This window comes from Somniosus microcephalus, chromosome 1, assembly GCF_052327205.1.
Source record: "Somniosus microcephalus isolate GS21.2 chromosome 1, FLI_Smic_1.0, whole genome shotgun sequence".
Taxonomy (NCBI): Eukaryota; Metazoa; Chordata; class Chondrichthyes; order Squaliformes; family Somniosidae; genus Somniosus; species Somniosus microcephalus.
The window spans coordinates 70,793,055-70,817,021 of NC_140987.1; the positions used below are offsets into that span (position 1 = coordinate 70,793,055).

Sequence of the window (23,967 nt, forward strand, 5' to 3'; positions counted from 1 at the left end):
GACCAACGGTTCCACCACAGACCCAATTCACGTACGAACCGGGGTCAAGCAAGGCTGTGTCATCGCACCAACGGTCTTCTCGATCTTCCTTGCTGCAATGCTCCATCTCACCCTCAGTAAGCTCCCCGCTGGAGTGAAGCTAATTTACAGAACAAACGGGAAACTGTTCAACCTCCGTCGCCTCCAGTCCAGATCCAAAGTCGTCCCATCCTCTGTCGTCGAATTACAGTATGCAGACGACGCTTGCGTCTGCGCTCACTCGGAAGTCGAACTCGAAACCATTGTCAACACCTTCACCGAAGCGTACGTGAGCATGGGCCTTACACTAAACATCCGTAAGACAAAGGTCCTCTACCAACCTGCCCCTACCACACAGTACTGCCCCCCGATTATCAAAATCCACGACAAGGCCTTGGACAACGTGGACCACTTTCCATACCTCTGGAGCCTACTGTCAACAAGGGCAGACGTCGATGACTAAATCCAACACCGCCTTCAGTGTGCCAGTGCAGCCTTCAGTCGCCTGAGGAAGAGAGTGGTCTACAGAGCAGCTGTGATACCTGCCCTCCTGTATGCCTCAGAGACATGGACCATATACAGCAGGCATCTCAAAGCACTGGAGAGGTACCACCAATGCTGCCTCCACAAAATCCTGCAAATTCATTGGCAGGATAGGCGCACCAACGTTATGTTCTCGCTGAGGCCAACATCCCCAGCATCGAAGCTTTGACCATGCTCGATCAGCACCGATGGACGGGTCACATCGTCCGCATGCCCGATACGAGACTCCCAAAACAAGCGCTCTACTCAGAGCTCCGGCATGGCAAGAGAGCCCCAGGTGAGCAGAAGAAACGCTTCAAGGACACCCTCAAAGCCTCCTTAAAAAAGTGCAACATCCCCACTGACACCTGGGAATCCCTGGCACAAGACCGCACAAAGTGGAGAAGAAGCATCCGGGAAGGCGGCGAACACCTCGCGTCTCTTCACCGGGAGCAAGCGGAAGCCCAGCGCAAGGAGCGCACGTCAACCCAAGCACCCCGCCCACCCGCCCCTTCAACCACCGTCTGCCCCACCTGTGACAGAGACTGCAGCTCCCGCGTTGGACTCATCAGTCACCTGAGAACTCATTTTTAATGTGGAAGCAAGTCATCTTCGGTTCTGAGGGACTGCTTAAGCAGAAGAAGAATAGAGGAGTCAGCTGCTTGCCTACTTGCATTAGCTGCTGGAATTATGAGCCATGCATCCAGATCACTAATACCATGAAAAACTTTAAGGATGTCATGATGGAACATGTACCTTGACCAGCAAACTGACACATCAGTGGCACCTACAATGGAGGCTGGGGTACATGCACAAATATTGTCATTGAGACCTTTCTGCTGCTGCAAGATGCCATAGTCTGCAGCTTCAAGACACTTGGAACAAAGTGGAAGACAAGCATTAAGAAGGGGTTGAGGGGCTTTGTGGCATTACATTGCTCTCTGCTCACGCAGAGCACTGATCACTGTGAGGACCTCCCCTCAAGTAGCAGCGTGTATCCAGCATCACAAACTGGCCTCTCGTCTCAGCCTCTGGCTCTGCACAAGTGACATCTCATTGTTCCCACAACATGTTTTGCCCCTTTATAGCGGCATCGGACATCCTTGCAGCAGCTGCTGACCCTCAATGGCACAAGCTGGTCAGCGGAGTCTTAAGGAGCGAGTACGCAGACCTTGGAGCCAGGCCCAGCGCCGGAAGCTTTCCGCTGGGTGTTTACTCCCCTCGAATGAGTATGAGGTCAAGGACCACTAGCACAGGAAGCATATCTCTATACTTCTATTCCCTACACTCACTCTCACACCAATAACAACATTCAACTGCATCAGTGTCCGGCAGTCAATCATTTTATTGTTACAATTAAGAGAATTCTTCTTCTGTGCTCCTGGCACAAGCCAGAAAAGCATACTGCGGAACTGCGCAACCCCAGTCCATTGAGGCATGTTCTGGTATGTGCTGATGCTGATGAGGGTTGAAGTGGGAATAAGAAGCAACAACAGCACAGGTAGAGGAAAAGGTCGTTCAACAGTCGAGAGAGTTGTCAGAGATTGGTAAGCTGATTTGCCCTCAAACCCAGGCATCTCTGCTGGAGGTGACTACTGCACATCTTCATCTTCAACTTCCTCCTCCATGTGTTGCTGCTGCTCCTCTCTCAAGTCCATGAGTAGGCCTCTGTCAATTGTGCCACTGTGCAGTGCTCAAAGTACAACTATAAATCGAAAGCACTGCTTCAAAACCCAAAGATTTCTTCTGAAATCCACCGGCACCTGAGTGATTCATTAGAGCCGATTTTAACTCCATGGAAACCGGGCAGAGTGGGCAGATAAAATGGCCGCAGTGACTTACCTCCCCCCACCACCCCGATCGCGCCGCCTTCCTGCAGGTAGCAATTTTAACCAGCAGGGGTCTTTAAATATGCAGATCGGGCTCTGATATCGCCTTTGGGGCCCGACTGCAATTTTAACACAAGGCCTATACGGGGAGAGCCGTTGTGGCTTCCCTGCCAGGCCAAACTGGCAGAAAGTGGATACAGGACCAGAAGAGGCTCCGAAAGGGTAAGCTATTTAAAAAAAAAAAATGTTTCCTTGCAGGCCAAGAGGAGCAGGAGGTATCCTCCGGGTCACACAAGGAAGCCTTGGGCCTCCTCTGCCCAAGGCTTCCCTTCATCTCCCCCTGACTGCGATACCATCCAAACCCCCTCCTAACTACTTACTTGACTGCTGGTGACCATTCCTTTGGGTCTCCGGTGGTAGCCTCCTGCCGATCGAAATCCCACTCCTACCATCTGGCCATCCAGTGCTTCCTGTTGGTTTCAGGTGGGAGAATGATGGGGCCTATAAGATGAAGCTCGGGAGTTCAAATGTCCCAGGCCTCACTTCGTGGATGGCTGGATGGTTTCCCAACTACCTCGGCTTCCACTGTCAGTTAAATCTGGGCCTATTGTACCTGTTCTGTGTTGGGATTTGAGGGTAATGTACAGGCGTCAAGTTTCAGTCTTCCAACCTCTCCTCACCTGGAAAGATGACACCATCCTGAGTGGTGACAGAGGAACCTGCACCAAGTACGACTTCGAGGTTGAGGACGCAGATGATCTGAACATTCATGGAACACAATATAAAGATGTGGAATTGCATCTTGATGTTTAAATGGTCATGTGCACGCAGTCTATTGTGCTTCAGGTTCTAGGGAAGCCACAAAATTGGTGCCTCTCTCCTGCGACTTCTGGTGATATTCGGTGATTGTGCTGCGATTTCAGTGGAGGGTATCTGGGATCTCTCGGCTGCTGTGCTTGACAGCATCTTTGCTTATACCCACGATCTTGCTTGAACATAGTTGCAAGGTGAAGAATTTACGTGAATGTCGCTTTCAGTGCATCGGTTATAGCAGCCCTGGTGCTTGACCGCACCTCCAGGTAAGTGGCAGCAGGAAATGGCCGAGCTCGGTGACTACCTCCCTGATAAAGTGAGAGTCTTCAGCAGCATGACTCCTCCTTGCAGAGGTCCAGATAGGAGAGGTCCTCCTCTGATGTTTGCTTCATGGTTGAGACCCCCACTCTCCTTGATCTTCTTCATTCATAAACAACGTCGTATCGAGGATTACAGGAATAAATCTTGCACTGAAAATGCACTGTAGGCCCACTCATCAGCTGCAAAGGCTACAGCTCCTGCTCTAACACCGCAAGCTCAACAAGCTTTTCAGTTGAATCATTTGTTTCTTTGTTGGCCCCTCATTCGTGGTAAAGTAGAAGGAGTTGAAAAACATTGCACCTACTCCCCACATTTCTACAGCGCTACTGCCAGGCTAATCCAATCGGTAACCCAAACATTACATCCAACTTAGACCCACAAGTTGGCTTGAGACTAAGGGCAACTTTAGAAGTGAGTCTTGGTCAACTTGGACTCCAGTTGGATTTGTTAAATGACATCCGACTCACCAAAATTAGCACGCAACTCAGACATGCTGTTCCTAATACTGAGTTAAGGCATCTGTCGCCTTCCACAACTTAGAAGATAGGCAACGTACTTATAATGTACTGCAAAAACTTCTGTCTTCCCCAGCTCCTCCAACTTGGCTATCAGGCCCATCGTACAGATGGGTCACTATAGACGATCCAGTTGTACTACTCTTCACAACATAATCATCAGAATATTCTAAGGTTGAGGCAAATGTAAAATGTACACCTTGCTGAAATTTCTCCTCAAAACACTCGTTTTCATCTGAACGCACAGACAAGGCAAAGCGGAATTTGATCAATTTTGCCTGCGAGCTCATTGTACTTACAGGAAGCATGCTGTGGAGTGCCAGCTTCCACCAGGGACCTCAGGCTGCACCCACTGAGATGTGAGACATGTAACATGCAGCTTTCTCACAGGCTCCTCCACATTAATCCGGGCTAGCTGATTATAAGCAGTATACAGTGATGCATCAAACAGTACTCACCTGGAACATGAAAACACAAAGCAAAGTATCCCATTCAGACTTGTGGATCTTATAGTCCATAAGGAATTCTTTTTAAATTTATCTAGAGGATTTTTAAAGGACCAAGAGTAGGCCATTCAGCCCCTCGAGCTTGTTCTGCCATTCAATTAGATCTTGTTTCGCAACTCCATTTACCCACCTTGGTTCCATATCCCTTAATACCCTTAACAACCAAAATCTATCAATCTCAGTCTTGAAATTTTCTATTGACCGTAACAGCCTATTCTGCTTCCTGACATCACCCTGAATGGCCTAGCTCTAATTTTAAAGTTATGCCCCCTGAAGTTTTTTGCTTTAACTCCTTAAAACTTGTCAGGCTTACTTGAGTAATTTTGACTTTGGACGATAGTGTAAAACAGGCACTATCGATTTAGCCACCAGTTATTCAGTGACTTCAACGTCGGGAGGAATGTATAACAGGCGGCTCAATCCATATCACCGGTTTTAGAGTATTACCCAAAGTCAAAATTAACCCCACTATGTCCTAAGCCAACTAGAAGTATTTTTTAAAAATAGCCCCCGTTATGTCAAAGTATTTGTCATGTATCCACTAGTCTTGAAACTGATAGGATTTTAGGGTAAATTTTCCAAGACTCTGCTTCCACACCCTGTTCTCCCATTGGCGTTCCTGACAATGAAGTCTCGAAACATTGACCGTATATGCGTGGAAGAGGTGTGTATCTGAAATTAAACAAGGCAGCCACTCACTTGGTTGTTGAATGCATCTGGAGCAAGCTTCTTGTAAACAGGTGTCAATAAGCTTGCCAGGTTTTGCAGATTTGCCTCTAGTTTTTCCTCCTGAATAGAAAGACATAAATTAATCATTAGAAAAGAAACGACTGAAAGATTCATACTTCACAATCCAGCACTCCTGGTAGGGAGTGGTGCTCATAGGGAGTAACTCTTGGGAAATCACAGGGCAGCAGCCCATGATTTGGGTGGAAAATTATTGACTGGGCACTTCTCATTTGCCAAGATGTGCTCCCTGAGGGCAGTGCACCAATTGTAGAATTACCCCTTTAAATTGCTGTTTTTGTTTTGTAGTGGAAGGATTCACAGGCTGATTAACAGTCTTGACAACGTGCCTTCTATGGCTGTAACCATCTTTATGCTGGCCGATAGGGTGGTTAGTCCTATACGGCAGGAGAGTTCTATGGTCTTCCGCAACCCACATGACGAGGGAGGGCGGGAGGGATCACCCACAGCGGATGTGGGTATCCCATTGGATGTCAACCCAGAATTTAGAGCAGGAGCTCCGGTCTCCACTCGTCGGGACTGCCTGGAGCAGGGTTCAAACCCTGCACCTTTTGAATAGTTTGGCAACACGGGATTGCTGGGTACCTCACTAGAAACAAGTGCAGTGCCAGGTAGAACTATGACAGGAGAGATTTGAATGTTCTACCTCAGTGCTCCAGGTGCGAGGCCTCGTCTGCGTAGGGTGGCAAATCAGGAAATTGTGGCCACAAAGCACTTGCATTTTGACCTGTTAAAACTAATGGATGGAAAACCAGAGCTGCATGCACACCACCTCCTGAAATGCATTTTTGGTGGGCGAGACTTTGCGCCTGGAACGCCAATGATGGAATTCCACTCAAAATTCTGACCTGTGTGTGCCACTGGCAGAAGGAGCCGCACAAAATGACCACTAGTGGGTGGAAATGCACGCCGAGAGTTACCACTGACCTCTTTGGGTTCGTCACCGAGCAGCTTGAATTTCCTGGGAGCTTTACTTCTTGCAAACTTACACCCGTTATAGTACATACTCCAGGAGCAGCCGAAGGAAAACGAGGCTCCACAAGTGTCTTGGTTCAGCCCCTGGCAAGCACACGTTCGTCTGCAGGAAAAGGTCAGATTTACAACTCGTTGGAGTTTGACTTTGTGTCTGGCATTAGGATTTCAAATGGTCACACACCATCTCGACTTGGACATATATTGTTATTTCGTTCATCATTGCTGGGTCAAAATCCTGGATCTCCCCACCTAGCAGCATTTGTGAGAGCACCTTCACCACATGGACTGCAGCCATTCAAGAACAAGGCTCACCCACCATCTTCTCAGGGCAACTGGGGATGGCAACACCCACATCCCAATAATGAATAATAAAAAAATTAATGAATTTAATCATACCCCATTTAAGTGCTAATATGTGACCATTGCTTCTATGTGGCAGAAGCTGGAGCTTGACTGAGGACATCACGTAAGGGGCAATTTTCCAACTGCGTTCAGCTGTCGGGGGGGGGGTTGGTGTGTGTGTGTGTGGGGGTTTGGTGAGTGGGAGAGGGCTGGTGTTGGGGGTGGTGGTGTGTGGGGGGGGTTTGGTGTGGAGTGGAGTGTTAGTGAGTGGGAGGGGGGTTGTTGTTAGGCAGGGAGTTCTGTAAACCCTATAAAAGGGTAAATGTTTGATTGTGAGGGTTCGATGCAAAGCTTCTTTCTTTGGGCGTGTGTATCAGGAGCTTGTGGGTCTGCTGCCCATGCATTTCAATCTATTACAGACAGTAAATGAAGAACCCAACAGTTGAGATTAGAGTGCAGTCCTGAACAATTTCCTGGAGCTAGGATACTGTGATGCCCACTGCTTTATTTGTTTGCTGACATCTCCCTATTTTCAAAATCTGAAAAGTTGGTAAAACTGAAAACCTTCAAAATTTTCAGCTTGGAAACTCTTTATATAAAAAAAGAAAGAACAAGTTTCCAGCTGTGAACTTCGGTCAGCTAAAACACTCTTTTACTGAGTTTTTCTTTTGAAGAGAGAGACAAGGTTTGACTTTATGCTGAAATATCCCAGTGACATCACTAAAACTTTGGAGATGTGTGTTCAATGTAGTCGTTGGTTATTAAATTAATACAGTGGAATAAAGGCGCTCTACAGAATGTTACATACTGGAGAGTAATTTTTTCCCTCAACACAGAGCCTTGCCTGCTCTGCTGGAAGCTGAAAATCGTGTCCGCACACCCCACGATTTCTGACCCATAAAATGAAAAGACTGGAAACTGGGATAGGAAAGTGGGTAATGGGTACAGCGCCCTTGGGGGAGGTGGAGAGGCCAGATGGTGTGGTGGAACCAGTTCCCGTCAGGATTTTGCCCTGTTTACATTGCATCCCATATTCCAAATGGGAAGGAGGCCTCGATGGGCAGCCCACTGTCAGTTTTGGGGGGAGCGGGGGCATGTCGGAGGGCAATCTCCTGCTTCCCCAATAATTCTGCCCAGCATGCCCTGGCTAGGCCCAGTGGGAGCCAAACTTGCCCAAAACAGTCCTGGGTTCCAACCTGTGCCAACAAGGGCCCCAGAAATGTGAAGGGTGAAAAACAATCAATCGCAGAAGGATCCCAGAGGGGCCGATCATCTTCTAACTTTATCCCTGCAGAGAAAATAAAAATTAGTGGTGCTCGCTTCTTCTGAAAGGGGCCATGAGCTCTCTCCGTCATTGCAGAAGGATGCCTCTGTTGCACCTGTACAGGTGCGAGCTTCCCTTCCAGATTATTAAAATGACCCCGCCCTTGGAATCTGGAAGGCGACAGGCGGGCGTAGGGTTAATGTCCTCAGGTGCTGATAGCTGAAGCAGAGACTCAGAAATTTCAGGCTCCACGTGTTATTTATTCACTTCCTGAAGCTTCTCATGGAGGGGTGTGCACATTGTTGTTGATTGTCTGTGAGTCAGATCAGTGCAGAAGCTTGACTGCTGTCTGTTTTTCTTTAGTGAAGAGAGACATGTATTTACAAGAATATACTTTTCAGAAGGAGCAGCTTGTATAAACACTGAGGCACTTGGGCCCTCCACCGATATTCTCTGTACTTTTTTATGTTCAGCATGAGTTCTTCTGATGTGGTAATTGCCTCTAGCACTGGAATGATGGGCAGAAATGATGGGTTAATGATGTTTAAGCTCAACAAAAGACAGGCACAGAGTTGTGCCTTTCAGGAGATTGCTGGGGAGTAACCCACGTAGGGAAACGTTTCACAACTTAGTACTGCCGTTGCAAAACTTTGCACAATAGAAGGGCAAATTAGTAAATCAGGTGCCGAGCTCAGTGCCCCTGATTGACAACTATTAAAATTAATAATTGGAGCATCGTGGGGCCGGCAGATCGGATGTTGCTAAATTCTCAGTATGTGGCCACATTGTGCGAGCCTCTGCTCCAACAGCACTAGATCCGAACATTTTATCCCACAGTGCAGCGAAGTGGAAGCATCTGAGGCTGAGGCTGGGGCCTGGAGGCTAGAAACGTGTCACAACCACTGGTTGGACTCAACACAGAAATCCCAGTACCCCCCACCCCCCATATACAAAAAGACAAACATCTCAAGTCCTGTCCTTCCTTCATCTTCTTCCCGTGTCCCTCCCCATGATCATTCCCCTCACATCTTTCCCTTCCCCTGCTGCCCCCCACAATCTTCCTTCTCCTGTTTATTTCCACCCCATCGTTCCTCTACCATTCTTTACCTCCACGATCTTTCCTTCGTCATTCCTTTCCATCCTTCCAGCTCTCTCCATCTTTGCCTCTGTCCTTCCCTATTCTTTCCCCACCCTTCTGCCCCTCCTCATCCTTCTATCTGTGCCCATCCTTTCCCCGTCCTATCTATTTTTCTCCTATCTTTTTTCCCGTCACCTTCTTTTCCCCATTCTTCATACCCTCCTCATTCTTCCCCCATCCTTCTACCCCTCCCCCTCCTTCTGACACTCCCCATCCTTCTGACCCTCCTCATCCTTCCCCCATTCTCCAGCTCTCCCGATCCTTCCTGCCATCTTTCCCTGTCTCATTCATGCCTACATTCTCCTCCTCTTGGAAAAACATATAAAGTGGGAAAATTCATCCTCCCCATTAAGCCTATTGGGCCTGGAGGGTAGATCAAGGTAAATTCTGGATTGGTGTATAAAGGCTGCTTCTTGATTGGTCTAAATCCACCAATCAGGGAGCAGCACTTATCCAGTTCTCTGGGCCTGGGTTCTTTAAAAGGCTGAGCTGTAGTCAATTAGGGACCACTTTTCTGAGTTTATGTGAGTTTTCTGGGCTCGATAATAGGAGCTTGTGGGCTGGATTGGCCCAGGGACTGCATGTTGGACAACCCTGCTATCGTGTGTATTATGTGAGTTGCAGGACAGTCATCCAATCAGAGGTGTGGACTGCGGACATCATTGACTGCGGTAGTCAAACTTGACCAAGAGTTGGGCAGTTTTTGTTTGGGGGGAGAGAAGAACCAGAAGGACTGTGTGCCAGTTTTGACTACTTCAAATGAAAGTGATGTGGATTTGTGTTGACATGACCCAGAGTTTCCATACCTAATAGCAGTGATATCTCGGAGTGCTTCTTGGTGTAGGATGTGAAGGGGAATCGCCATGTTACTACTGACAGTGAATTACAGGAACATCCGCACCCCGTAAGTACAAGGATGGGGGAAGGATTGCTCTCTGCACCATGTGTAACCAAAGTGCGAGCCTGTTTATAAAGATTGCTTTTACAATTTTGCCACACGTAGAGCATAGGGGAGGGGGGTGGAATCCGCGATCTGGCACTCCCAGTGGACACACCTTGGAAAACCGATAGAAGTTCACGACCCGCGATCTCCTGACGTGTGCTCCTTGTGGACTCTGCTGCCCACATTCTCACATTACATTATAAAACTTTTTTTCTACTTCGCCGTTGAAAAATCTGTTCATCGATGCTACACTCACAACATGGAGCCTCGATTGAAGGGAGTGTGGGTCCTGGAATCGGAATGTATCTGCGCACCAGTCAAATGAGGGTCGGTGCTGAGACACAGCATGGTTAAATGGACCTTTTACGCTTCTGAGCTTCAAAATCTAGCAGAAAATCAGCAACACAATCCTTGAAGTACATAACCAAGTGCTGCAGAATTTACTTTTTTTTGTGGAACCTGGTGTCAGCATCCAGCACCCCCAGGAAAACTGGAGGCAGAGCGAACCCCAAACGCCATGGGCCAGCCCCAGCCCAGCCCAGTCCTAGCCTCAGTAGAGCTGTTTGGGGCTATGAACCCATGCTAGACTGAACTGCTTGTTGCACACAGGACCCTCACAGCCAGCAGACAGAGGAGTTTTTCATTACATCAGTATGGCTGGATTTTAGCCCAGGTCCCAGAGGAGAAAGGCCAGCCTCCAACCTACTGGGCCACTCAGTTACCCTCCCGCCCGCTGTCCAAATTGACCTATTTACAAACAGCACTGCGCAGCAAGGCATTGAAAATGGACAAAAGTCTGCAAAATGCTGCATTTCCTACTCTTCGTTTAGTGCACATCTGCGGCTCGTCAGGGCGCCGTGCTTCCTCAGGGTGTCGGTGAGCTCCATGTACAGTCTATCAGCAAGTGACAAAGAGATTCCTTCCCACACCAGGATCAGGATGATAATCACCGCCGTGTCACAGGAATGACCGGCTCGCTCCCGGACCAGGCAGAGCAACTTCTCTTCGTCACAGCTTCGCCGAATCACCTGGTGTCACCAAAAAGAAAGGCACAATGATTGAACATTCAACCCTCCACTCGCAAACGCTTTTGTTTCAGCTCATTCTTGTCCCTTTAGGAACACGGGAACAAGAGTAGGCCATTCAGCCCCTCGAGCCTATTCCCCCATTTAATTAGATTGTGGCTCATTTGTATCTTAACTCCATTTACCCGCCTTTATTTCAAAATCCAATCTTAAACTTCAATAGTCATTCCATTGCTCTTTTCCTGAAGGCATTGGATCAATCCTTCCTATTATTGGACAATGTTTTCCATTAAATATGTGACAGCTAAAGGGAAAGGAACCAGGGGGAGATTAGGGGAAAAAAAATGTACGTAGTGAGCTATGATGATCTGGAATACACTGCCCGAAAGGGTGGTGGAAGCTGATTCAATAGTAACTTTCAAAAAGGAATTGGATAAATACTTGCAAAGAAAACTTTTGCAGGGCTGTGGGGGATGATCGGGGCAGTGGAACTAATTGGAGAGCTCTTTCAAAGAGCCGGCACAGACACTGAATGGCCTCCTTCTCTGCTGAAGATTCTATGAACCGATAACTCTCTTTCCACTGTATAGCAGATTTAGTCAAGCACTTCAGAACTTTATAGTCAGTAATTATTTCTTTTAAATAAATGCCATTTTGACAACTAAACACACATTTATTTTCTGTATCGAATTTCAAATACAATGGCTGTTTTTTATATGAATAATATGCATCCTGAAAAAGAAGAATATTAATGGTTATGGGGAGTGAGCAGTAGGGTTAGACCAGAAAGCTCATCAACACTTGTGGCTTCAGGCGTAGGTCAGAGGCTGGGTATGCTGTGACCAGTGGTATAACTGCAGACCCCTCAAAGCCACTCTACCACCTACAAATCTGAAATGTGATGGAATACTTACCATTCACCTGGATGGGTACAACTCAAGAAGTTCTACTCCATCTAGGACAGAGCAGTTCACTTGATTGGTGCTCGTGTCATTGGACTCAATCTCCACCCTCTAACGATGCTCACCGTTATTTACGTGGAAATCGGACAGCAACTTCCAGCGCCCGCACATGCACAGTTAAACGCAGAAATCATGTAGTTGCTGTCCAAGATGCTCTGCTCCTCCAGAAGCTGCACTTTAACAGTATCTCACTGAGAGACTCTGCATTAAATACATGGAACGGCGTGAAGTTGCTGTACTTATGTGATACAGTATATACGGACTAAACTGACCAGAAAAAGTTGGGGCTTGTCTATTCCACTGTATGTAGCCTTTTAATGGTGTGGTAAGTCTTAATACTGCCAAATAACGTCTCTGGCACTGAAAATTAACTTTAACAAGTGTGGAGTCTCATTCCTTTAGATTTTAATTATTGTTAGTTAAAAAAAACCTCTCTTTTATCTCTCAATCTAATCATTCTTTCCCTCTACTTCACTTTCTACCTGATTTGACATCAAATTAAATATTCTAATTGACACTTCCTGATTCAGTCTCTGTGTTGCTTATTAGCGATTCTTCAATCTAATTGATTAAAGAGATACATAGTTACTTGCTCTGTTCACACAGGTTCAGGATGCTCTGCAGAGGGCGCTGCGTTTTTTGGATAGCTGGCTGACAGGAACTTCCAGTGCAAAAGCCTATGTCTATGGACAAGTGCAAGTGTAACGAATGGCTGGCTCGTTTGCCTCTGACCACAAAATCTGACCCAATAAGTTAACAATTGAACGCAAATCACTAGAAATGGCTGCGTCCTTGTCACATGTACAAAGCATTGGCGAAATAAAATTGAACAACTCACCCATTTTGCAATCGGGCATCCTTGACTGCTCTTGCCCTCTTTCCCTGTATAAATAATTTTCTCGATTCTGATAGCACTGCCTTTCTCGCTAAACCTAGGAAAAAAACATTATGCAAAAGATTAACCAAGGTCACAGAATTAGAAACACCTTTTATACAGAGTCTAACATTCGATTTCCAATCGCCTTTAAGTCAATTCATTTGGTATAAGCAGGAGTTCGGAGTGTACAGGTACCCAGACAGCACCTAGTTCCTAGTGCAGTTTGAGTCTCTATGACAGAGCACTACAGTGCGTGCTGTTTGTGGATTGAAGCTCTGTGTATTTCAGTGTTCCCCGTGTGTCATTTAAATGCGGTGAATACAGGACATAAATGTATGGACAGAATCGTTCTAATGACACAGCACAAGATCCCCATGGGATCAAATTTGCAGCAAGGTTTGAGACCCAAGATGGTCCAACCTCCCATTTTGGTGGCATCGTAATGTTACTCAGCGTCTGAAGATAATATTGAAATAAGAAAATGATGGGAAAAGAAATTTGGTCCCTGATTTACAGAGTATGAAACTCAGGGAGGAGGAGGAAATGAGCACCAGGCCTGATGCACTTCTGACAGCCATTTCACCTCTCTCATTCTCTCCCCCTTCCCACTGAAGCACTGAGCTTAAACATTGCAGCAGTCACACTGGAAATGTAATTACAATTTTGTTATTACACCAAGGGGTGGAAAGTAAGAAAATACAGGAAATAAAAGTGCCCTGAAGGAGATATTCTGAATTAGCATACACTAATAGGAAGCAATAAAGAAGCTGCTGATTATGAGACACCTTTCATCTTCCAGGACAGGAACCCCACAAGAGCAAATTAGAAGAAGCCACTATGTTGGTGTTCACTGAGTCACATGGCATCCATAGCAGTCTCTTCCAATAACAACATTGAACCACTCAAAAAAAATCTAACTTCAAAAAGATTGCTATTAATGATTATCGACACAGCCATTATGTCAGTTTAGTTCAGTTGGTAGCACTCTCACCTCTGAGTCAGAAGGTCGTGACTTCAAGTTCCTACTCCAGGACTTGAGCACATAATCCAGGCTGACACCTCAGTGCAATACTGAGGGAGTGCTGCACTGTCAAAGGTGCCATCTTTCGGATGAGATGTTAAACCGAGGCCCCGCTTGCCCTCTCAGGTGGACGTAAAAGATCCCGTGGCATTATTTTGAAGACGAGCAGGAGAGTTCTCCCTGGTGTCTGAGCCAATATTTATTCTTCAACCAACATCACTAAAACGAATTATCTGGTCATAATCTCATTGCTATGTTTGGGATTTTGCTGTGTGTAAATTTGCTGCTGCGTCTCCTACATTACAACAGTGACCACACTTGAAAAGTACTTAATTAGCATTATGCCAATGTTGTGCTAGGCTTAGGAAGTCAGATTACATAGTATTAAATAATATTTACAGCACAGAAACAGGCCATTCGGCCCAACAGGTCTATGCTGGTGTTTATGCTCCACATGAGCCTCCTCCGACCTTACTTCATCGAACTCTATCAGCAGATCCGCCTATTCCTTTCTCCCTTATGTACTTATCTAGCTCCCCCTTAATACATTTATGCTATTTATGCCTCGACTACTCCATATTGTGGTAAGTTCTACATTCTAACCATTCTCTGGATTATTGGTGACTATCTTATATTTATGGCTCCTAGTTTTGGACACCCTCACAAGTGGAAACATCTTCTCTACATCTACCCTATCAAAGTCACATTTGAATTGGGCTGGAAAGGAGTTTCTGAAGTGCAGCCTATTTGGGCGGGTTGATAGGCTGCTGACCTGGTGCCAGTGTAGACAAGACCCATTTTAGAGTTTCATTTTCTCATTAATTGGTGCTTTATGTAGACATCTTAGCACAGGAGGAAGCCATTCTTGCCTGCGATCGGATTAGGCCCGTCTCGGCACCTTATTTTACACAGTCCAATTTCCTTCAATCTAATCCCATTTTCTTTTCTTTTTTTTCTCCTTTCCGGAGCATTATCTAGAACATTTTTTCAATGCTGTATTCGAGGAAGCCTCAATCCCAATTTGTGCCAAAGCAAAGTCCAATAACTCTGCGAGATAAAGTTTCTCCTAATCTCACCCTTTCTGTACTTACCTCAATCAGGACAATTATTTGAAAGTAGTAACTTTGAAAAGAGTAACACAGGTCTCCATGTTGACCGCTGCCAAGTAGGGCAATTTGTTTACATCAGAAATTTCTGTCTTTCAGCCAGAAATTGGTGATGATAAGATTCCTTTGACACATCCAGCTTCGTGCAATCAGAAAACATTTCCACATCTACATTCAAAGACAAAACATGAATGAACTACCGATCATCTGCCACGCTCACACTGATCTGCACTCTCGTGTTTCATTATTATTCTGTTAACTCATCCAACCCATGATAATAGTTCCCATGCCCTTTCTATTCATGGTTGGCTACATGTATTGTAAAGTGAATTAATCCCTTTAAATGACACCCTGAGCTCTTCTCAAGTTTTCCCCTCCCCTGTGTGTGTAAATACTTCAGGCCATGTGAAAACAAAACTTGACGGCACGGATTTTACTCTAAAATTAAAGATTGCCCAAGATGGCTTGTGACATTGCATGGATGAAATCTGAGCATTCACAGTGACTCCCGGCTCCATGCTGTGCTTTCGAAGAGTGACTGGACACCCCTGCCACACATCACACTTGCCAGCCATACTCCAGCAGTCGCAAGCATTCTAATTAATGCTGAAGAAAAGCTTCCATCCAATTTAGCAAGTGTTGTAGGCTCTGGATCTTGGGGGGGGAGGGGTGGGGAGGGGTGTGATTGTCGATCCCTGGGGGTCTGATCCTGAGGGTGGGGGATCTGATCCCTGGGGGCGGGGGGGTCCGATCTTGGTGGAGGATCTGATCCTGGGGGGGGTGGGTGTCCGATGGCGGGCAGGGAAGCAGGTATGCTTGGTGAGCTGGGTGGAAGCATTCCTGCTTCTCTTGGCCCACAATCAGTGCTTAACTTTTCCATAAAGCAGTCCTTCGCCTCCCTTTAGCTCTGGGGTGCTGAAGAATCCTGAGCGGAACAGGTCCGACGCCTACCCTGCTCATTGCTGACTAATTTCTCGCTGGGGTCCTTCAATCGGCGTTTGGCCCCTAATTTACATAGTTAAGGGTCCTGATGCCAGTTGCAGGCATCCACCCGGGACGCCTAAAAAAAAAGGCCCCATGAGTTTAGCGGTGGGACCAACGCCTGTGCAGGCCGTTCCACTGCTAAATTGGTATGTGCCCATTTTACACTTGAAATGGATGCTACATATAACAATTTCTACCCAGAAGTATTTAAACGCTGGTGTCCAGGTTTTTGTTTTCACAGGCCGCATAGGTGCATGCTATGGAGTCTTAGGACCATGTATGAAGATTAAATCCCTGTTCCCATTAATTTGCAGTTGCTAATACTAACAGCTCTCGGTGTTGTAATTCCAGGCAGTCTCATTCACCAGTGAGGCAACAGTGCTAAAAATCGCCCTTTCTCAAACCTCCAGGCCTACCGAATTCAAACAGCCAACGATTAAGGAAGATAAGCCTGAATGGAACTGAGGTGTCTGTGCTTCGAGGGCTTAATGTGTAGCCCATGAGCCTGGATTAAAAGGTTTATCGATTAACAGAATTATACACCACAGTATTCATAGTAGATATCAAAGCTTTTAATATTTTATGTATTATATACTCTCACTTAGTTTAAGATTGTACCTGTTTTCCATTAGCTCTCGAATTTCCGCTATGTTGCGGCCTGCTCCAAGGTGTGTATAGTAAGGACCTTCATCTTTTTCACTAATTTGTTCTGTTAATTCAAATGTAAAAGGTAAGCTTATGCCAAACTTCTAGTTTTTCTGACAAGACAGTATCTACACTGGTTGAGTTTATCAATGAAATATAAATAACAAAGAAATCATAAATCACATTTCTCAATGATAAAGAAATCATAATTAGTAATTCTATTGACTGAATGTACACAATACAACTGACAACAGAGAGAGAAAGAAAGAGAGACTGCGGTGTCACAGTCCGCAGCATAGTTTCTGGGTTCGCACCAACCTCTGAGGCAGAAGGTTGTGGGTGCAAGCCCCACTCCGGGTACTTGAACGCACAACCCAGGCTGACACTTCAGTGCACTACTGAGGAGATGACATGTTACAGTAAATTGAGGCCCCAGCTGCACTCTCAGGTAGACACAAAAGCTTCCATTGGCACTACTGAAAGAAGAGCAGGGGAGTTCTCATTGCATCACTAAAAACAGATTATTTAGTCATTAATCTCAAAGCTGATGGATCTTGCTGTGCGCAAATTGTCTGCAGTGTTTCCCTATAGTGACTACATGTCAAAAGTACTTTATTGGCTGTGAAGCGCTTTGGGATGTACTGAGGTGCTGATAGACACTACACAAATGCAAGTTATTTCTACCTAATTAGAGTAAATTTTAAAATGTGTAACTGTATATGACTTTTATATGATTCGAAGCAGCAATTTAAAATAAAAGTATTTTTAATCTCCTAATACACTTGCTGAGTTCTCAGCCTTGCCCTCATTTAAAGGGATACTGTGTACATGTTCACATACAGGAGCCAAATTTACTGTAGCTTTTCTAATACGGCAAATAAAAGGCATTAAAACCTTTTCTCATGTTGTAATGTTTGGATAAAAGCCAGAGTCCCAAAACCATGTTTCATTGAAACTGTTGCCAAAAGTCATTCCTGGCAATAAGTCAGACGAACGGTACTCTCCTGTTAACATTCAGAACTCTGACGTGACTTTGGCAATAGGAAATACCAACAGTTTACTCCTGTGCCCAAGACATTTGCCGATTGGAAATTCCACCCAGCTTTAATTAAGAGGTTCCAGTGCGACATTAATCACAGCTTCACAGAGTGTGAAACAAATTGATCAAGGCTGTAAATTGAGTCTATTTAGAGGTTCTCAATGGAATATCCTCAGCAATGAGGAAATTCCCGGCCTAAAAAAACAGGATGCTTAGGAAAGTTGACAACCAATGTTCCCTTTAAGCTGCGCGGTAGCACAGCGCTCTGCAGCTCCCGCTCAGCCGGCTCACCGGCTTTTAAATAGGAAAAACCACGCATGTGTGGTATTTTGCATGGGCCCTTAAAAAAGGCCGCACACCCAAAAAAAACCTGCCAACTGCCCTCATTCTTTAAACTATGTTCTGCATACACAAAATAATGTAAAACCAAACACAACTCACAAGGGATGACCTCAAGCCATCCATCTTTCACTTTACAAGCATGTTACGCCATCCCACCATGTACTTTCCCCTTTCCTTGTGCCCTGTATAATACCCTCATACTGTCTCCTATTCTACTGTCTCAGTCTTTTAGATGAGCTGTTAGATCAAAGTCCACTACCTGTTCAGATGGATGTCAAAGGGAAGAATTTAGAATCATAGAATCATACAGCACACAAGGAGGCTGTTCGACCCTTAAGTAATTCTTGATAAGAAAATAACTTTTTCCAGGCTATACAAATACAAGTTTGCTTTCCCCTTGTTGGTAAGGTCTTGCTTCTTTTTCCTGTTGGTATTAACAGCAGTCTCATTCCACTGCTGCTCATGGCAGTGTTCATTTGGAACGTTGAATAAGTTCATACTTGACATTCAAATTTTCTTGTCCTCACTTTACTTTAGTGGTCTGCTTTCACTTTAGGTCACTGCACTCACCATTTATGCCACTATCTATTGTCCCCTACTTCCTGTGCCTCACCATTGGTGGCCAGCCCTCTATGAGCCTTTGCTTCAGGGTCTGCCATCTGGTGAATCATTTCTGTGGAGATCATCAAGCGCAATAAATTGAAACATCACAGTAGGGGATCGGGCGGGAAAGTGGGGTTGAGGTCGATGATCAGCCATGATCTTATTACATAGAAGATAGGAGCAGGAGTAGGCCATTCGGCCCCTCGAGCCTGTTCCGCCATTTAATGAGATCATGGCTGATCATCCAAATTTAGTACCCTGTCCTTGCTTTCTCCCCATATCCCTTGATCCCTTTAGCCTTAAGAAATATATCTAACTAACTCCTTCTTGAATATATTTAATAAGTTGGCCTCAACTGCCTTCTGTGGTAGAGAATTCCACAGGTTCACCACTCTCTGGGTGAAGAAATTCCTCCTCATCTCTGTCCTAAATGGCTTACCCCTTATCCTTAGACTGTGACCCCTGGTTCTGGACTCCCCGCCATCAGGAACATCCTTCCTGCATCTAGTCTGTCTAGTCCTGTTAGAATTTTATAAGTTTCAATGAGAGCCCCTCTCATTCTTCTAAACTCTAGCGAATATAAGCCTAATCGACCCAATCTCTCTTCATACGTCATTCCTGCCATCCCAGGTATCAGTCTGGTGAATCTTCGCTGCACTCCCTCCATGGCAAGAACATCCTTCCTCAGATAAAGCGACCAAAACTGCACACAATACTCAAGGTGTGGTCTCACCAAGGCCCTGTACAACTTCAGCAAGACATCCTTGCTCCTGTACTCAAATCCTCTTGCTATGAAGGCCAACATACCATTTGCTTTCTTAACCGCCTGCTGCACCTGCATGCTTACCTCCAGCGACTGGTGCACAAGGACACCCAGGTCTCGTTGCACTTCCCCTTTTCCCAATCTATTGCCGTTCAGATAATAATCTGTCTTCCTGTTTTTGCCACCAAAGTGGATAACCTCGCATTTATCCACATTATACTGCATCTGCCATGCATCTGCCCAATCACCCAACCTGTCCAAATCATACTGGAGTTTCTCTGCATCCTCCTCACAGCACACACGCCCACCCAGCTTTGTGTCATCTGCAAACTTGGAGATATTACATCTAGTTCCCTCGTCTAGATCATTAATATATATTGTGAATAGCTGGGGTCCTAGCACCGATCCCTGCGGTACCCCATTAGTCACTGCCTGCCACTCGGAAAAAGACCCGTTCATTCCAACTCTTTGCTTCATGTCTGCCAACCAGTTCTCTATCCAAGTCCGTACCTTACCCCCAATCCCATGTGCTTTAACTTTGCACGCCAATCTCTTAATAAATGGCAGAGCAGGCTCGAAGGGCCATATGGTCTACTCCGGCTCCTAATTCTTATGTTCTTACCATCTTACAGCCACTGGAGGGAGCTCCAGTAGGCCCACAGCAGCCTGAGGTGCTCCAGCCCCGTAATATTACCATATACAATCATTGCTCCGTCTTGTGTGAATGAGGTCACAAAATCATCTCTGGCCAGTGGATAGGGTCAATTGGGAGGGAAATAAATATTCATCATGGCATTCCTTTCTCAGATATTCTTTGTAACTTTAGTTCAGCAATTAAGGCCTGGATTTTAACAGCCAATAGTGTCTTTTCTGTTTCTATATGTTCCCAGATTCCTATGTTACTTGTCACTCTCCTTCTTCCTGTATGTAGATCGAGGGTTTTGTTCTGTGTTCAGTACCAGGGAGCAGCATAAACCTTTAAACTCCCATCACTCCCAGTCCTCACCCACACAAGGTCCTGCACCCCCATCGCTCCCAGTCCTCACCTGCACTCAATCCTAGAATCCCATCACTCCCAGTCCTCACCTGCACTCAGTCCTAGAATCCCATCACTCTCGGTCCTAGAATCCCATCACTCCCAGTCCTCACCTGCACTCAATCCTAGAATCCCATCACTCCCAGTCCTCTCCTGCACTCAATCCTAGAATCCCATCACTCCCAGTCCTCACCTGCACTCAATCCTAGAATCCCATCACTCCCAGTCCTCACCTGCACTCAATCCTAGAATTCCATCACTCCCAGTCCTCACCTGCACTCAATCCTAGAATCCCATCACTCCCAGTCCTCACCTGCACTCAATCCTAGAATCCCATCACTCCCAGTCCTCTCCTGCACTCAATCCTAGAATCCCATCACTCCCAGTCCTCACCTGCACTCAATCCTAGAATCCCATCACTCCCAGTCCTCACCTGCACTCAGTCCTAGAATCCCATCACTGTCAGTCCTAGAATCCCATCACTCCCAGTCCTCACCTGCACTCAATCCTAGAATCCTATCACTCCCAGTCCTCACCTGCACTCAATCCTAGAATTCCATCACTCCCAGTCCTCACCTGCACTCAGTCCTAGAATCCCATCACTCCCAGTCCTCAGGCGCAGTAAGGTTTGGTGGAAGCAGATTCACTAATAACTTTCAAAGGGGAATTGGAGATATGCTAGAAAAGGAAATATGTGCAGGGCTATAGGAAAAGAGTCTGGGAGTGGGACTAATTGGATAGCTCAAAGAGCCGGCATAATGAGCTGAATGGCGCCTTCTATGCTGTATGATTCTATGACCTCTTGCTTCCTTGCTGTGAAGTAATTCTTGATAAGAAAGTAACTTCCTCCAGTCTATACTAATAGATATTTGCTTTCCCCTTGTTGGCAAGGTCTTGCTTCCTTTTTCTGTTGGTACTAATAGCAGTCTCATTCCACTGCTGTTCCTGACAGTGTTCATTTGGAAAGTTGAATAAGTTAATACATGACATCAGAAATCAGGAAAGAAAGGAATCCCAAGTCTTGCAACAATATTTGTCACTGATTCAAACAGGGTATGGTCGACTCTGTCAGATTGTAAACAGTCATGTACAGTCATTCTGGTAACATCAGGAATTCTGTAAACAGTAAAGGCATGATTTTAACCCTACCTGCCTAAAGGAGGGGAACAAGATCGTAGCAGGGGGCGTGTAAGCTTTCCTCGTGGGGCCCATCTGCTCTTTTAAAAACGTTGTTGAACTCTTCTGTAATTACATGGCTTTGGGGGTATATGGCTCTGTGGGTACATGGCACTCTGGGTACATGGCTCTGTGGGTACATGGCTTTGGGGGTATATGGCTCTGTGGGTACATGACATTCTGGGTACATGGCTCTGTGAGTACATGGCTTTGTGGGTACATGACACTCTGGGTACATGGCTCTGTGGACACATGGCTCTGTGGGTACATGGCTCCGTGGACACATGGCTCTGTGGGTACATGGCTCTGTGGACACATTGCTCTGTGGGTACATGGCTCCGTGGACACATGGCTCTGTGGGTACATGGCTCTGTGGGTACATGACACTCTAGGTACATCCCTCTGTGGGTACATGCCTCTGTGGGTACATGGCTCTGTGGGTACATGGCTCCGTGGGTACATGGCTCTGTGGGTACATGGCTCTGTGGGTACATGACACTCTGGGTACATGGCTCTGTGGGCACATGGCTCTGTGGGTACATGGCTCTGTGGACACATGGCTCTGTGGGTACATGGCTCCGTGGACACATGGCTCTGTGGGTACATGGCTCTGTGGGTACATGACACTCTAGGTACATCCCTCTGTGGGTACATGCCTCTGTGGGTACATGGCTCTGTGGGTACATGGCTCCGTGGGTACATGGCTCTGTGGGTACATGGCTCTGTGGGTACATGACACTCTGGGTACATGGCTCTGTGGGCACATGGCTCTGTGGGTACATGGCTCTATGGGTACATGGCTCTGTGGGTACATGGCTCTTTGGGCACATGGCTCTGTGGGCACATGGCTCTGTGGGTACATGGCTCTATGGGTACATGGCTCTGTGAGTACATGGCTCTGTGGGTACATGGCTCTGTGGGTACATGGCTCTGTGGGTACATGGCTCTGTGGGTACATGGCTCTGTGTGTACATGGCTCTGTGGGTACATGGCTCTGTGGGCACATGGCTCTGTGGGTACATGGCTCTGTGGGTACATGGCTCTATGGGTACATGGCTCTGTGTGGACATGGCTCTGTGTGTACATGGCTCTGTGGGTACATGGCTCTGTGGGTACATGGCTCTGTGTGTACATGGCTCTGTGGGTACATGGCTCTGTGGGTACATGGCTCTGTGGGTACATGGCTCTGTGGGTACATGGCTCTGTGAGTACATGGTTCTGTGGGTACATGGCTCTGTGAGTACATGGCTCTGTGGGTACATGGCTCTGTGAGTACATGGCTCTATGGGTACATGGCTCTGTGGGTACATGGCTCTGTGGGTACATGGCTCTGTGGGTACATGGCTCTGTGGGTACATGGCTCTATGGGTACATGGCTCTGTGGGTACATGGCTCTGTGGGTACATGGCTCTATGGGTACATGGCTCTGAGTACATGGCTCTGTGTGTACATGGCTCTGTGGGTACATGGCTCTGTGTGTACATGGCTCTGTGAGTACATGGCTCTGTGGGTACATGGCTCTGTGAGTACATGGCTCTGTGGGTACATGGCTCTGTGAGTACATGGCTCTGTGGGTACATGGCTCTGTGGGTACATGGCTCTGTGTGTACATGGCTCTGTGGGTACATGGCTCTGTGGGTACATGGCTCTGTGAGTACATGGCTCTGTGGGTACATGGCTCTATGGGTACATGGCTCTGTGAGTACATGGCTCTGTGTGTACATGGCTCTGTGGGTACATGGCTCAGTGTGTACATGGCTCTGTGTGTACATGGCTCTGTGGGTACATGGCTCTGTGGGTACATGGCTCTGTGGGTACATGGCTCTGTGAGTACATGGCTCTGTGGGTACATGGCTCTATGGATACATGGCTCTGTGAGTACATGGCTCTGTGTGTACATGGCTCTGTGGGTACATGGCTCTGTGGGTACATGGCTCTGTGTGTACATGGCTCTGTGGGTACATGGCTCTGTGTGTACATGGCTCTGTGTGTACATGGCTCTGTGGGTACATGGCTCTGTGAGTACATGGCTCTGTGTGTACATGGCTCTGTGAGTACATGGCTCTGTGGATACATGGCTCTGTGGGTACATGGCTCTGTGGGTACATGGCTCTGTGGGTACATGGCTCTGTGGGTACATGGCTCTGTGGGTACATGGCTCTGTGGGTACATGGCTCTGTGAGTACATGGCTCTGTGTGTACATGGCTCTGTGGTTACATGGCTCTGTGAGTACATGGCTCTGTGTGTACATGGCTCTGTGGGTACATGGCTCTGTGGGTACATGGCTCTGTGTGTACATGGCTCTGTGGGTACATGGCTCTGTGTGTACATGGCTCTGTGTGTACATGGCTCTGTGTGTACATGGCTCTGTGTGTACATGGCTCTGTGGGTACATGGCTCTGTGAGTACATGGCTCTGTGAGTACATGGCTCTGTGGATACATGGCTCTGTGGG

At 46.7% G+C, this 23,967-nt stretch overlaps 1 protein-coding gene across 2 annotated transcripts in view; it reads right to left on the bottom strand.

Moving 5' to 3' along the window:
• tet2 (tet methylcytosine dioxygenase 2) overlaps positions 1–23,967 on the bottom strand; it is a 219,431-nt gene that overhangs the window by 58,529 nt on the left and 136,935 nt on the right. For both annotated transcript variants that reach the window (XM_085983008.1, XM_085982999.1), the window contains 5 exons: positions 16,527–16,617; positions 12,759–12,852; positions 10,753–10,961; positions 6,199–6,349; positions 5,224–5,313 (listed from right to left, as the gene is read on the bottom strand). In XM_085983008.1, coding sequence (XP_085839134.1) covers positions 5,224–5,313; positions 6,199–6,349; positions 10,753–10,961; positions 12,759–12,852; positions 16,527–16,617 — 635 coding nt within the window. The remainder of the gene's footprint in view (positions 1–5,223; positions 5,314–6,198; positions 6,350–10,752; positions 10,962–12,758; positions 12,853–16,526; positions 16,618–23,967) is intronic.